At 44.5% G+C, this 16,091-nt stretch overlaps 1 protein-coding gene across 2 annotated transcripts in view; it reads right to left on the bottom strand.

Annotated features, from left to right (window-relative positions):
• The window catches only part of GLRA1 (glycine receptor alpha 1), an 83,499-nt gene that overhangs the window by 9,422 nt on the left and 57,986 nt on the right, over nucleotides 1-16,091 (bottom strand). For both annotated transcript variants that reach the window (XM_057730485.1, XM_057730494.1), the window contains exons 4-7: nucleotides 12,274-12,497; nucleotides 9,243-9,325; nucleotides 7,931-8,068; nucleotides 5,472-5,686 (exon numbers count right to left, since the gene is read on the bottom strand). In XM_057730485.1, the coding sequence (XP_057586468.1) occupies nucleotides 5,472-5,686; nucleotides 7,931-8,068; nucleotides 9,243-9,325; nucleotides 12,274-12,497 (660 nt within the window). The remainder of the gene's footprint in view (nucleotides 1-5,471; nucleotides 5,687-7,930; nucleotides 8,069-9,242; nucleotides 9,326-12,273; nucleotides 12,498-16,091) is intronic.

The following is a 16,091-nucleotide window of genomic DNA, read 5'->3' as shown; positions in this document are numbered from 1 at the left end:
GGACTGAATGTTTGTGTCCTCCCATAATTCCTATGTTGAAATTGTAATCCCAATGTGATGGTATTTGGCCATGAAGCCATTGGAAAGTAATGAGGTCGTGAGAGTGGAGCCCTCATGAATGGGATGAATGCCTTTATAAAAAGAGTCCCGAGAGCTAGCTTACTCTCTTTCTGCCATGCAAGGATCAACAGTAAGTCAGCAGTTTGCAACTGGAAGAGGGTCCTCACCAGAACAGGCTATGCTGGCACCCTGACCTCAGACTTCCAGCCTCTAGAACTGTGAGAAATAAACTTACGTTGTTTATAAGCCACTCAGTCTATGGTACTTTGTTGTAGAAGCCTGGATTGACTAAGTCAGGCCCATACATAGGGAGAAAAAACAGTCACAAGAAGCCATGCCGAGGAAGCAGAGGTGTTGGACTTAATAGACTAAGACTTTAAATCAGTTATATTTTTAATATGTTCAAAGAACTAAAAGAAACCTTGTCTACACAACTAAAGAAAAGCATGAGAACAAAATCTCACCGAGTAGAGCATGAGCTAGAAGTTATAAAGAAGAATCAAATAGAAATTCTAGAGTTAAAAAGTAAAATAACTGAACTGAAAATTTCACTAGACAGGATTAAAAGCATATCTGAGTAGACAGAATAAAGAACCAGTGAAACTGAAGAAGAATCAGTGAACTTGAGGTTATCCTGTCTGAGGAACAGAATGAAGAAAAATGAACAGAGCCTCAGAGACGTGGGGAACCACCAAGTGTGTTAGTGTATGTTTGATGAGTATTTCTGGAGAAGAGGAGAAAGAGGCAGAAACAATATTCAAAAAAATAATGGCCAAAATGTCCCCAAATTTGATGAAAAACACTAAGCAATATAAGCTCAAAGAGATCCACACCTAGACACACCATAAGCAAATTGTCAGAAGCCAAAGAAAAAGAATCTTGAAAGCAGAAAGAGAGAAGCAACTCATGTACAAGGTATCCTCAATAAGATTAACAGCTGATTTCTTGTTAGAAACCACGGGGTCCAGAAAGCAGTGGGATGAAATTAAAGATACCTAAATAAGTGGGAAGACATCCTGTGTTCATGGGTTGGAAGACTTAATGTTGCTAAGATGGCAGTATTCCCCAAATTCCTATATAGATTCAATGCATTTTAAACTAAAATTCCTTTTTATTGGTGTTGCAGAAATTGACAAGCTGATCTTAAAATTTATATTCATGTTCATATGGAAATGCAAGGGACCCAGAATAGCCAAAAAAATCTTTAAAAAGAGCAAAGTTGGAGGACTCACACTCTCCAACTTCACAACTTACTATAGAGCTATGGTAATCAGGAGTGTGATACTTGGCCTAAGGATAAATATACATATGAGTGGAATAGAATTGTGCGTCCAGAAGTAAACCCATACATCTATGGCCAATTGGTTTTTGAGAAGGATATAAAATCAATGGAGGGAAAGAATAGTCTTTTCAACAAATGGTGCTGGGATAACTGGATAACCACATGCAAAAGAATGATATCCTTCCCTCATACCATATACAAAAATAAACAAAATGGATTGAAACCCTATGTTTAGAGCTAAACTATAAAACTCACAGAAAAAAATGTACGTGTAAATCTTCATGATTTTGTGTTAGGCATTAATTTCTTTCTTTTTTTTTTTTTTTAACAATTTTGTGTTATATTCAGGAAAAATTTTACCATTAGGACAATCAGTATGCATCTGGTATTAAAGTATTTTTAAGAGAATTTGGTGTATTAGGGATTTTGACAGGTTATTGTGCTTTGTGATTCCAACATAAAATGTGTAAATACTTTTAGAATGTTTTGAAAGGATTAAGAGAATTTTTCAAAACATGTTGAATAATACTGGAACGTTTCAGAGAATGTCTTCATGCTTGTCGTGTGTTTTACTATGCTTATAAATTAATGCAGTAGATGTACAAGAGTTTTTTAACTGTTTGGGAAGTTTCACCTGTTAGCATCAGTCATTTGCCCTGTTGGAATTCCAATTTGTATGTAGGAAAATAAAATCTATTAAATAATTAGTGTATCTTTTTTTTTAGTTTCTTAAGCATGATACCAAAAGCACAAGCAACAACAGAAAATATAAATTAGACTGCATCAAAATTCTAAACTTTTGTGCATAAAGAACATTATCAATCAAGTGAAAAGACAACCCATAGAATGGGAGAAAATACACACACATCACATGTCTCATAAGGGTTTAAAATCCACAATACACAAAGAACTATTGCAACACAACAGGAGAAAGAGAAATACCCCAATTAACAAGTGGGGCAAGAGATTGGTATAGGTTCCCCGAAGCTGAAGATACAGAAATGGTCAATAAGCACACGAAAAGATGCTCAGCATTATTAGTTATTTGGAAAATGCAAATCAAAACTATGACGAGACACCACTTCACATCTATTAAGATGTTTATAATCAAAAAGATAGAATAACAAGCGTTAACAAGAATGTGGAGACATTGGAACTTTGGCAGGATTATAAAATGGCATAGCCACTTTGGAAAATAGTTTGGCAGTTCCTCAAAAAGTTAAGCATATAATTACATATGACCCAACAGTTCCACTCTTAGGTATATACTTATAAGAGTTGAAAACATATGTCCACATGAAAACTTGTACACAGATGTTCATAGCAGCATTATTTAAAATAGGCAAAAAGTGGACATAACCCAAATGTGCATCTGATGAATAGGTAAACAAAATGAGAAATATCATACAATAGAATATTATTCAGCCATACAAAGAAATGAAGTAGTGATACATTCTACAACAAAAATGAATCTTGAAAATATTATGCGAAATGAAAGAAGCCAGCCATAAAAGCACGTATATTGTGTGATTCCACTTGGCTGAAACGTCTCGGATAGGCAAATTCATAGAGGTAGAAAGTAGATGAGTGCTTGCCAGAGGTTGGTAGGAGGGGGAACCAAGGAGTGACTGTTGATGAATACGGGGGTTTCTTTCTGGGGTGATGAAAATGTTCTGAAATTAGATCGCGCTGAGGGTATACAACTTTGTGAATACATTAGATGCCACTGAATTTATGCTTTAAAGGAGGTGAAGGGGGAAGAATGTCAGGTTGAGTGTAATCGCAAGCGAAGCCCAGTATCAAGCCTAGTGTTAACAGTGAGTGGAGCAGAATGTTAAGCCTAGTGGAGGAGAATGTGGCATCAACTATTAATAGAGAGTGGAGCAGCATGTTGAGCCTGACATAAGGGACAGGAAGCAGAATATTACTCCTGCTGTTGCAAATGATCGGAGCCGAGTGTGTTGTCTGTTGGTAGCAGTAAACAGAATTTGGCTTCAAGCTTTTATAGTAAATGTAGCAGAATGCTGAGTCTAGTGTGAATAGTGCGAAGGGCAGATTGTTGAGTTTTCTTGTGAGGGCAAATAGAGGAGAGAGTGGTGTCTAGTGTGGATGGCAAATGGAGTAGAATGTCATGTCTCACAGTAAAAGTTAATGGAAGAGTCAGTGTTGTGAAAAACAAACAGTGCGGAGGCTGTTCTAGATGAAAAGAGCAACTGTATGCAATATGAATGTTCATTGGATCCTTGATTGGATTGTTTACCGTGTCCATTGATGACAGTGTTTGGACAATTGGGAAAATTTAAAGGTTCTATATTAGATGAAATTATGGAATTATTTCTAATTCAGTAACACATTCAATTGTTAATTTTTTAGATGTGATATCATTGTGATTCTTATTCCTTACTTAGAGGCAAATTGTCATGATGTCTGTAACCCTCAAATGATTCAGCAAAAATTGCATCTATCTACCTACTTACCTACCTACCTACCTATAAATAGAGATAAAGTAAATGTGGCAAAGTGGTAACAATTGGCATCGAGGTCATGGCTATTAGGGTGTTCATTGTATATTCTTTGAACTTTTTCTGTATCAAAACAATGTTAAGTGCAGTATTGCATCAGAAATGGTGCAGAATGTTGAGTTTGACAAAAGGCTGAAGGGAGCAGAGTGGCGTCTGGCATTAGCAGTAGAGCGGCACGTTGTGTCCAGTGTTGAGTGAGTAACGTGGAACGGAATGAATGCAGTGGGATGCAGCGCCTAGCGTTAAAGCAGAGTAAAGCAGGATGCTGCACTAAGTGCTTGCAGTGAATGGAGCAGAGTGTTTTACCCCACGTATGGGTGAGTGGAGGAGCGTGTGGTGTCTGGCATTAACACTAAATGGAGCAGAACATTCTGTCTCGTATTAAAAGTGAATTAAACAGAATGTGAGGTCTAGTGTTAACAGTGAAAGGAACTGAATGTTGCATTTATCGTAAGGTTGACTGGAGGAGGATTAGGGTCTGGTGTTGGTGTGAATGCTGTGGAATGCTGTGTCGGGTGTGAGGAGAGCGGAACAGGATGTTGGGTCTAGCAGGGAGTGAAGGGAGCAGACTCTGTATCTGGCATTAATAGTGCATGGAGTGAAATGTTGTGCTAGTGTTAGTGAATGGAGCAGAATATGGTTCAAGAGTTAATAGTGAGTATAACAGAATGTGGAGTTTAACATTAGAAATGTCAGAATCAGATTGAGGTATGTGCAGCAAAGGATCAACATAGCAGGCATCAGGCTGCCGTCTTACAATGGACCTGTTTGCAAGGTTGGCCCTTGGTTGACATCTGGAACTTGGATTTTGGGACTGTTCCCACTTTCCCTGACTGAGAAGGGTGCCTCACTGTGCCTTGACTTCTTGTGTAAACAATGTGGTTTATGCTGAACATCTGCGTTTCTCTTTGGTGTTTGGAATTTGGGGATGTGGTAGGCAGAGGGTACCTTTGTGACGAGAACACAATAAAAACCTTCCATACTGAATCTTAAATGAAACTCAAAACAACTTGTCTCTCTGGGCAGCAACATTTCACACTGTTTTTATTGCTGGGGTAAGAGTGAGCTCTGTGTGGTCCCTCACGGGATGGAAAGAATAAGGAAGTTTGCACACGGATCCCTCCAGACTCTGTGTCTTTTTTCCTTATCATCGAGCTGTATATCCTTAATATATCACTGTAAGGAGTCTCAGCTGTGAGTTCAACCATACGCTGAGTCTGTGAGTCCTATCAAATCTTTGTACATGGCATGGTCTTGGAGACCCCCGACACAAAGTCACCATTTCACAAATTGGTGAAAGGAGTGGAATGCTGTACTCAGCACCAACGTGAAGCGAATGGTCGAGGTGGAGCTGAGTATTAATAGTAGACGAAGCAGAGTGTGTCTAGTGTTGGTAGAGAGGGAGCACCATGTGGTATCTGGCAACTGTATAGAACATAATGTTAAGCCTGGAGGAAAGGTTTGATGGACCAGAATGCTGGATCCTGTCGAGTTTACAAGATAAAGAAATAGCAACTAATTCCTTGTGCTTGCCTTAGGCAGGGAAGGGAGATGTGTGTCCTCCTTATCTGTCTGGGTGTTCCGTGCTCTTGGACAGTAGGACTTACCTTGGGCAGGGATGCTCGGGAGCCTGAGCTCTGGGTGGTCATGGTGAGCACGGTGGTGATGCCCAGGCCCACACGGGCTGGGGCAGCATCCATGTTGATCCAGAAGGAGATCCACGAGAGGATGACGATGAGCAGGCTGGGGATGTACATCTGGATCAGATAGTAGCCCATCTGTCGCTCCAGGTGGAATCGGGCCTCGATGCACGTGAATTTGCCTGCAAGAAATTATAGTGCTAGTGGATAGGAACAAGGCTTTGAGGTCAGAGCAACTTCAGCTGGAGTCTGGTTCAGCCTCACACTTAGCTGTGTCCTTAGGTGAGTGTTTGAATCTTTCTGTGTCTCGGTTTCCTCATCTCTGGTAAATTGAGGATAATGGTGACAAGAGTAGTAATAATAATAATGCCAGCCTCCCTGGTTGCTCATGGTTACTGTGACGGTAAGATGAGATGATGCCTATAAAGGACTTAGCACAGTCCTCCCAAACCAGTAATGCTCAGAATGTCACTCACCATCATCTCCATCACTACTGTTTTGTTGCTAAGAGTGGGCCTAAGTGGATCACTCTCTATCCTGCCAGTTATGTTCCCAAAAAGTAACTCATTCCTGTTACTACCTCTTGCAAAACGTTTCTTTCCTTCCATCTCTTCCCATACAGAAAGTCCCCGTTTCCTACAGGGAAAAGTTCAGACTCTTTAGTCTGCCCTTCGCAGTCGAGCTCTAGCCTGTTTCCACCCCATTTACCTTGTTTCTTCACCCTGCTCATGACCCCTTACACTCCACCCCTTGCCTTGAGCATCCTCTGTACTTTCACACTTCTGAGTTTTTGAGCCTGATAATCCCTCTGCCTGGAATGCCCTTCTTCTGCCCCACAACCAGCCAAAGAAATCCTCCCTCTCCTTTGTGGCAGGTTAACTGTGAAGTCTCCCCTAGGCAGAGCACCTCTTTTTCTCCTGTGTCCCTTCAGCTCTGTTCACATGCACATCAGAGCCTTTAAGGCATAGTACATTGAGTGAGTAGGCAAGTCAGTCTCTCTTTTTCTCTCTCTGCCCTCTGCACCAGACTGTGGACAGCTTCGTCTCTTCCCAATCTGTGTATCCCTGGAGCTGGGCCAGGCCGTCCCATGGTGGGGTCTCAGCTCCAGTCCACTGATGCACAGTTACCAGGTGACTTCCTACAGCTCCCTGGACTGCACCTTCCATGTGGTCAGGGCCTTGCCCGTCCTCTCTCCTTGAATCCACAGAGCTAGCCCAGAACTCAGCACTCACTTAAATGTGAATAGTGAAGGGCAACTGAGATGATGAATGAGAAAAAGCTGTGTAAACAGTAAAGGGCTGTGGTATGTGAGAGTCCGTCGTGACTGTTTGATTCATGGGGACTCACTGCTAATGAGAGTACAGTTGGCCCTCTGTATCCGTGGACCCTGCATCCTCCGGTGAGGAAGGCCGACTATGGTCTTGAGCATCCCTGGATTTTGGTAATTCAGGGGGTCCTGGAACTTGGATACTGAGGGATGACTGGACTGTTCTCTCCCTGAGTCTCAGCTTGTCCAGGGATGAAGAGAGTATTTTTGAAGATTCTAAGATATCTCCGAGGTCACTGGAAAGGGACAGCTGTCCCAAACAGACTAGCACTGAGGCTGCCTGCTTTTATTTCTGGGCCTTCTACTTGCATCAGAACCCACAATAGTTTCTCTCAACCCCTCACTTTCACCTCCTCCTCTCCTTGGCCCGTGTCACAGCCTATCACGTGCTTCCACTCCACTCAGCTGCATTCAGACAGCATTGCCCCCCCAAGCTGGCATACTAACTGACGGCTTTTTGTCCACAATACTCCGTGAACTCCTTCCCAGCCTGAAACAGGGCAGGCAAAGCCAGTCTTGATCCAGTCTCAGTTCATTCCTGTGTTCAACCTTCTACCTTCCAACATAGGCTGGGCTAGGCATGGGAGATAGAGAGCTGAGCTAAAAAGCAGGGTTCCCTCCATACCTGTTGTAGCTCACAGTCTAGGGGACCCTTTCCACCTTTACTCAGTGCCACCTCGCAGCTCCCTCCCAAGATGCAATGTGAACATCCTCTGTGTTTTGCCCTTTCAGAAATGCCAGTGCCTCTGTGACAGACACTGTTAGATGTCCTCCCACTGTCAGCTCTTCCTTCTGCATTAGGAACAGTGTCCATTCTGAGCTGAGCATACACCTGGAATAAAGACCGTATCTCCCAGCTTCCCTTGTAATGAGATGTGGCCCAAGCTCAAGCTATTGCCCCAGGACACCGGGGAAGAAAGGGTGGGAGCCACTTTTTGGTTTCAAGGGGCATTCTGTTAACCACTGAGTAACAAATACAGAGCTAGATCCACCATGGGTACCTCATAAGATCAGTTGAATCAGTGATTGAATGAATGTTTGCAATGACCTCTGGCCCTGGCTTGGGTGGAATCTGAGGCGGGTGGGCCCTCGCACCTACCTGTGTTGTAATGCTTGGTGCAGTATCTCAAGTCCTTCTCCTCTTTCAGGATGAACTGGGGCAGGGTGAGTCCATCTGCCACCTGCACAGCCCCCTGCTCCTGCCACTCAAAGATGAGGTCATTCATGGTGTATCCAACTGGGATGGGATCAGAAGAAGGAGCAGTCACCACCCGGAAGCTCTTATTTGAAGCATGTCATGGGTGGGTAGGGTTAGAGGTAGAGAGGCATCAGATACTCAGTGGAACTCATGAAACTATGTTGCCCTCCCCCCCACCCCCTGCAACACACACACGCACAGGGGAGGTTAAAGCTGGTTTAATTGTTTACATCTACCCCACAGCTCTTCCACCTCTTCAACCCCTCCCAGCATCCCACTTTAGCTTGTCCTGTTGCCCCCACCCCTCAGTCCCATGGTCAAATTCAGCGGACCTCTGCTGTTTTTGCCTGTGCACCATTCTTGCAAGCCCTCTCTTGTGCTCCCAGCAGATTTTCCTTTGGGGAGTAACTGTACAGGGGCTATCGTAGATGGTGACTCAGCGAGACTCCCTGCCCTCAGACTTTGACCCTTGAGTAAAGTGACGAAGGGTTCGGTGTTGGCTGCTGCTGACTCCCCTCAGAGGGGATGCTCCAATGGGATGCTCTGTTAGTTCCTGTTGCCTAAATGTTCTGGCCTGGTTCTGTTACTTTAGCTTTTCCTTCTACTCCACGAGGAACTCCTGTGTCCTTCCACTTAATTCCAGTCTTTAAATTAGATTGGTTTCTGTGTTTACAGTCAAAGAAGTGAGGTACCCCATCTGTTAAACTCTTGGCTCCCCCCGATCTCCTCCATAAAGCCTTCTACGTACCCTGTCTCCTTCCCCATCAGAAGGCAGTGCACTTTCTGCCTTGAGGCCACAGCATTTTGTATGTCTGTGTAACCACACACTTACCACTTGCTGCCCTGTGTTAGAGTTATTTGTGCGGACAGATGTTTCTCGCCCCTGCTGGAGTGAGCATCCTTGTGAGTTCAAGGACCATGATTTATTCAAGCTATTGCTCCTCCATTCCTGGCGAGCATGTTCACAGGGGACATGGAACAGTGCTTCTTTGGAGAACGCTGCTGGCTCCAGAGCTGAACCTCAGTCAGACAATGTTAGGGAAGTTATATTTCTAATGCATTTTCTAAGAGCAAATCTCCTCATCTGATATTTTAGGCTATTATAGTAATCTCCTGGGGTCCAGTGATTAGGAGCAGCTGTGTGGGAATTTCTGCTGGTCCCATGGGGATAGGGGAATCTGGTTCTTTTAGAGGTCTCATGCAAAGGACTCACAGCTTTCCAGTTGCATAATGCATGTCTGGACGTCCATGGGGAAATTCTTCAAGTCCATGGGGCAGGCCAGTGTCAGGGTGATTCTGGGAAGAGAAAGGAGTTGAATGATGCTGGATCCACAGACCAGAGGAGCTGTGCCTTCATTCTAGTTACTACTGGAAAATCTAGGAAAGGCCAGGGAGGCCAGGGAACCAGTTTTTATTGAAATAATATATGTATATTTCCACATCAGAGAGATAAAGTCAGTTGCCTAAAGTCACACAGAGTCACTGGAACTTTTGGGCTTCTTTGGCATCTGTCTGGCTTCTAGAAACCTGCCTTTAGCAAGCTGCCTGAAGGCCTGTTGGCCACGGGCTACCTCCATCCCTTCTTTTCTGCAGAGCCCTCAGGTAGAGCAGAGCTTGAATTTTAAATTGAGCACCGCCAGGCCTCAGGCATCCCCACGTGTAGGTGGTTCTTGGCTTCTCCCTTCACACACTGGGCTCATCAAAAGTGATTTCCCAGAGGCCCCCTGCCTTCTGGGTGTCCAAACACAGCTGACTTACATCTGTGGACTCCTGCTGGAATCAGTTGGGAATTGGTGGTTGCTTCCGGCTTCTGGGCTGCCTGTTTATTTTGGGTTGTTCACCCCTGGCAGTGGCTGCAGCCTCAGAACCAGAGGGAGTCCCCTTAACAGAATCTGAGCTCTGCAGCTCAGCTGAGATGCAAGGCTTCAGCTTGAAAGGCTTTGCCAGCATCTGAGCCCCTGCTGCAGGGAACAGAGAAGAAAGACCCATGGAGGCCAAAGAGACTTAGATCACCAGGCCAACTCCCACATTTGACAAGTGAGAAAACTGGGGTGCAGAGGCAGTTAGGTAGAGACGCGTGTCAGTTCACACAGAAAGCTGAGGGCTCAGCCAGGGTTCAAAACATCTCCTGGCCTTTGGATTTTGAGTTCATGTATTTGTTGGCAGGTTTTTTTTAGCACTGCTATCCTGAAAAGCCAACCTCAATACCCATAGACCCCTAACTGGTAGTCTTGTGGGGCTTAGCTGCTGGCACCTTGGCCCTACGTGGTGAGGCACACGGCTCGGAGCTAACCTCCCCCTCCAGCTTTCACCTACGGCTGTGGCTGTGGGCCTTCTAAGCAAAGGCAGAAGCAAGGGAGGGAAAGGGAAGGGAAGGGGAGGCGAAGAAGAGGGAAAAGAGGGAGTGGGAGAAGGAGGGGGAAGTGAAGGGAAAGTGCATGCAGTTGAATTTCTGAAGATAAAAGCTCCAAAGTGGGGCAGCTGTCACACTGGGTTAATTTCCTGAAGTTGAATGACCTTGGAACATCACTTTCTGCTGATTTTTCCTTCTGTCATGCTGCACTGGGGCTTAGCTTCCCAGAGACATGAAACTAGCCTGGCTACAGCAAAATCCAAGCCAGCCAGGGCCTTGCTGGCCATCCTGAGCCCGTCACCCTTCCAGTCTGGATGTGCACTGGGTGGGGTGGGCAGTGGGTAAGCAAGGCCATGTTGGCCTCTGATTCATTCCTCCCAGTCTATCCTTCCGTGGTGCCTCCATTCCCTGCTGAGGTCCCTGAGTCCTCTTTCCCACCCAGCCTGCTCTCAGGGGAGACTCTGTGTCCAGTCACATTTGGGGATTAGGATCTGTGTGGCCTCTCCTATGGGCCTGGATGCTTAAAACTCATCTCCTAACGGAAATAAAAAGATACATTCCCTTGAAGGACTGGAGGGGGAGGGGAGTCATTTAGGACCCCCCCCCCACCTTTTTTTTAAAAAAGCTTTTTATTTTATATTGAGGTATAGCTGGTTAACAATGTTGTGATATTTTCAGGTGCACAGCAAAGCGGCTTGGCCATACGTATGCATGTATTCACTCCCCCTAAACTACCCTCCCACCCAGGCTGCCACGTAACATTTAGCAGAGTTCCCTGTGCTACACAGTAGTAGTAGGACCAGTGTCCCTTTAAGCTCTTTGAAATAAAAACATATTCATTCATTCATCAACTATTTGAGTGCCTATTGAATGCTCTGCACTGTTCTTCTAGGCTCTGAGTGGGCTTAGATCCATACTAACAGATTAAAATCTAGGTTCTGCTACTACGTAGTTGTGGGAACTTGAGGAGTTGCTTAAACTTTCAGATCCTCACTTGTTTAATCTGCAAAATGGGCATAATAAAACTTGCTTCATAGGGTTGTTAGGAGGATTGGTATAAATAATACATGTAAGGTCCTGAGCCTAATGGGTAAATTTCCAGTGAATGGTACATAGTGAGAATGTAACATGGACATTGGTCCTTCTCTCTATGCCTTGGGGGAGGAGACTGGGAATTAGGTGGGTTGGGAGTGCAGAGTGTGGGAGGAAACTCTGAAAGTTTGCCCATACCAGTATATGCAGGATATCCTCCAACTGGGGAAGGGAATCCCAGCTTCTTAGACTCAATGCAAGGAACAGAGCATAGAAAGCTTTTATAGAAGGGTCGGAGCAGCCCTGGCTTATACCTGTGAGCAGCCCCGTCCACTGGCAGGCCATTTATGTTGAAGTTGCTGTGATTTTTCAGGCGTTGTGCCTTTGCTTGGCTGTTTTTAAAAATTATGATAAAAATATTTAACATGAGATCCACCCTCTTAAAAAATGTTTACATGTACAGTAGATATGGTTAACTATAGGCACACCATCGTACAGCAGCTCTCTGCAGTTTATTCATGTTGAGTAACCGAATGTTCCTGGGGTCAGCATTGTCTTTGAATATTCTTTCCCCATCTTGTTTTATTGAAATTCTGGGTAAGTTTTGGGGCCTAACTTTAACCTTCCCTCTCTAGGATGCTTCCTTGGTCCCCCTGATTATAATGAACCACTCGCTTCTAGGAGTTCCCATGGTATTTTATTTTACCTTGCTGAGTGTAAGCTGCAGAGCTGGCTCTGCCTATTCTGTAAAGATGTTGGGTTGCCAGGGCCTGCTCACCTCTGTTTGACCCTCCTCTTAGTGTCTGCTCCCAGAGGGCATTTTCTGAGGATGGAGGGGATGAACCTGTACAGAACTCACCTGATGCTGTAGAGGACATTCCCATTCCGGGAGATCCTCAGCAGTTTGTTGTCTGTTGTGATCTCGTGGAAGTGGGCCCCCTTCTCGTTGGCAAAGAACAGGTCAGGTTTCCAGATGGAGTCCAACATGGATGGGTCCAGGTCCAGAGAGTCATCTGGGTATTCGTTGTAGGCCAGCCGGGGGTCATTCCACTGCTGTCGCAGGAAGATGTTGACCCTATAGTCCTACAGCCAGGAGAAAAGGAGGTGGACTCAGAGTTTGGCCCTGGGATGTCGCATCTTGGAGGGCCCAGGTGCTTTCGATCAGTGCTCCCCAAAGCCCCTTCTGGAGGATGCTGTCAGAGTGTGGTTGCATCTTATGTGGGGGTGAGACGTAGTCTGCATCAGGCAAAAATCAGGGGAGTCATAATTATCCCTGAAAATTCTCTAGATGCCCTATATAAGTAAATTCAACTCTGAACTGATATTATTTAAAGGTTATTCTTTTTTTTTTTTGAAAAATTTAAAAAATGAAGTTCATACTGATGTAATAAACACCTGTTTTCATCCTGTTAACATTTTTTCATATTTGCTTCAGTTTTTATTAGATCAGAGAAATAATACATCACAGATAAAGCTGAGGTCCCCCCCTTTTTTTTATCAACCCCATCAGTGCAGTAATTCTTATGCCCATTAAGGTTTGAGAGTCCCTATTCTAGACAGATTGACGGAACAAAAGGAAAGGCTAAAAGCTGATGCCTGAGCATTCACACTATGTTGCCTAATTCCCAAGCAGTGAAGGAAGGTTGGGTGGAAGGATTTTATAGTGTTCTGCTGGCCCTAGGGGTCACACCACTCTTTTAATACTGGCCTTCTATAACATGTGTTGACTTTTGTGTTTGGGGAAGATTAATAGATGTCACGTCTTACTGGGTTCTAATCCCAGCACTAAGTTAAATGCTCTCTGATGGGACAAAAAAAGTCATGATTAAACCAAGTAGGGGAATGTTTGATGAAACCAAATGTATCAGATTTCTTTATTGCAGGACTTCTCAGAGACCTCAGTATGCTAAGGAGTTGTGTGTACCTCCAAGAGGGGAATAGACGATGCGACATTGCCTTGCTTTATTTTGGCCATAGAACACTTTTATTTTATGCCTGACGCTCATCTTCCACAGAATGTAGATTAGACATCGCTGTCCCAGTCAAAACTACCCCCTTCCTCACCTTTTTTTTTTTTTTTCCTGATGAGGAAACTGAAATCCAGAGAGAACTGAGACTGGCCCAGTGTCTCTTCAAAAAGGCAGAGCGAGCTGATTTTGGAGCTCAGGTGCCTTGATTCCTAGCTGAGGATTTGTTTATCGGGTCTTAGAGGAACTTAAAGAATCCATTTAGTTCCCATTCACAATCTGAGAAGCAATCTGTGGTAGGTCTCCATGGTGGGAAACTGGGTAATGAAGTTGAGAAATATTTCCACTAAGAAAAGTTTTAAATTTTGTTAGAGACACATTGTAAACTTGGGGCCCATGAATATTCCACTGCAAGTAGAATTTGAGGTGTATTTGTGTTTTCCTATGAAGAATGGGATAGCTCTCTCTGCTGGATTCCCAAGAGGGTTTATAATTCCCTAAAAGATTAATAACCTCAGTTCAAGTCCAACTTTGAATGTTCTCCTTCAAGGAGGAATCTCCACTCGTAAGCACCTGCTGCTGCTTTTTCTCTGAAGATGCAGGATAAAGGAGGTTATGCTATATTTTCTTTTGGGGTGCTACCTCTAAATCCTAATCACTCTGATCTGTCATCAGCAGGAAGGAACTGAAATAAACAGCCCTGTTCCCCATCCTCATCCTCACCCCTGCCACTTTCTCCCACAGCATGCCTCATTCTGTTTGCCTACAGAAATATCAGTAGCTTCATAAAATGTTCCAAGATATTTTATGGGATTGTTCTATAATTTAATTGAAGCCTCTCCCTCCAGCCCCATAGAAAATGCCTTTTGGCCTCCTAATTTCATATCTTATAAGTTGTGGGGTGGAGGGAACACTTCAGGCCAGACTGGAGGTTGATTCTTCGTTTTTCCTGCTCACAGTAATAGACAGCTCCCAATCTGGCCCCATCTGATCAGGGATTAGAAACGGCCTCTCTTTGTCCTGTGGATCTTACATGAAGTGTGTGTGTGTGTGTATGAGAGAGAGAGAGATGAGGCACTGGGCAAGTCATGTCAGAGCAAGCAGACTATGAATGGATGGACAGAAAAAGCCTTCAGTCTCCAAACCCCAGCTGCACTTTTGATGTTCTGGCCAGTGACATGTCAAGGCAGTTTAGGTGGCTGGAAGGAAGAAAAGAAAGTGGCATTTCTTAAAATGGCTTGTTAGACATGAGGCACTGTTCTAGATACCGTCACATACACTTAATCCTCACAAAACCCTGCAAGCTAGACATTTAGGTTCTCATAATGAGGTTAAGGAAACTGAGGTTTGGAAAGGTTGAGAGCTAGTAAGCAGCAGAGCTGGAATCTGAATGCACATCAGCCCAGCCTTCTAGTGAGAACTCATTGGTTACGTTCCTCGGCTATGGGTGGCCAGTTCTGTGCTGGGGATCTTCTTCTATCACCTCCACTGCCTGCTCACTTTAAGCCTTATCTCCTGCAGGAGCCTTGATGCCCCGAGGCTTCCCTGATTTCTTCCTTTTCTGATCTCCTAGCAAAACTGAATCACCAGAAATGTTTAATTTAGCACCACCTCCCTGTGTGTGTCTTATCTCCTCAATGTGATGGGCAATAATTTTAGAGGAAAAACCTGACCTTATATTTCTCTTGCACCATCCTACCTACCCACCCAGTCCATGCACCCATGAGCTACCCAATACCCAGCAGGAGGGGGAGGAGGGGGGGGAGGAGGAGGCATAGCCAGAAAAAGTTGGGGTAGCTTAGAGGACTGGGGCAGGGAGGGTGGGGGGGACTTGAGGGGGGGGGCATCAAGGAAGGGAGGGAATATGGGGATATGTGTATAAAAACAGTTGATTGAACCTGGTGTACCCCCCCAAAAAAAAAATAAAAAAAAAATAAAAAAAAAAAGGGGTAAAAAAAAAAAAAGTTGGGGTAGGAAGAACTTTACCCATTTTATTTATTTATTTTTTGGGGGCTGCACCTTGTGGCATTCGAGATCTTAGTTCCCTGACCAGGGATCAAATCTGTGCCCCCTGCAGTAAGAGTGCAGAGTTTTAACCACTGGACCACCAGGGAAGTCCCTTTCCCCATTTTATAGCTGGAGAGACTGAGATTCAGAGAGAGAAAGAATTTTCTAAGGTCATGTAGCAATTCAGAAAGGCCCTGGGATTAGAATCTGGATTTACTTCTCTGGGGCCCCACTGTTAAAAGGAGTTAGGCTAGATGGCCTTTAAGAACCTTCCAAATCTAATAGGTTATCATCATTAGTTTGATTTTTCCCAGCAACATTTAATGGAGCATCTAAGTGCCAGGCACTCTTCTAGGCACCAGAGAATCCCCTGAGAACAAGAAAGACATGTTTATGTGGTCACAGAGCCTATGGTGTAATGCTTACAACACATGGAGACTGGGCTCTGCGGGGGATTAAGTAGAGGGCACTAGGGAGATATAGAAGTCAGCCTCCCCATCTAGACTTGGAGGTGGGGGTCAGGGAAGGTGCCAGGAAGACATGATATTTAAGGTGAGACCCAATATGGCAAAGCCAAAAAGCAAAAGCATTTTGGGCCGTTGGAATTGCACCTGAGACGACCTAGAGACAAAGCGAGAGCATGGCGCTTCAGAAAGAACCACACGAAGAGGAGTAAGGGTGGGAGCAGGAGGAAGTACACAGC

The sequence above is a fragment of the Hippopotamus amphibius genome, chromosome 1, assembly GCF_030028045.1.
Source record: "Hippopotamus amphibius kiboko isolate mHipAmp2 chromosome 1, mHipAmp2.hap2, whole genome shotgun sequence".
Classification (NCBI taxonomy): domain Eukaryota; kingdom Metazoa; phylum Chordata; class Mammalia; order Artiodactyla; family Hippopotamidae; genus Hippopotamus; species Hippopotamus amphibius.
The sequence above is the reverse complement of the archived record's forward strand: the minus strand, read 5'-3'. Positions and strand labels throughout refer to the sequence as shown.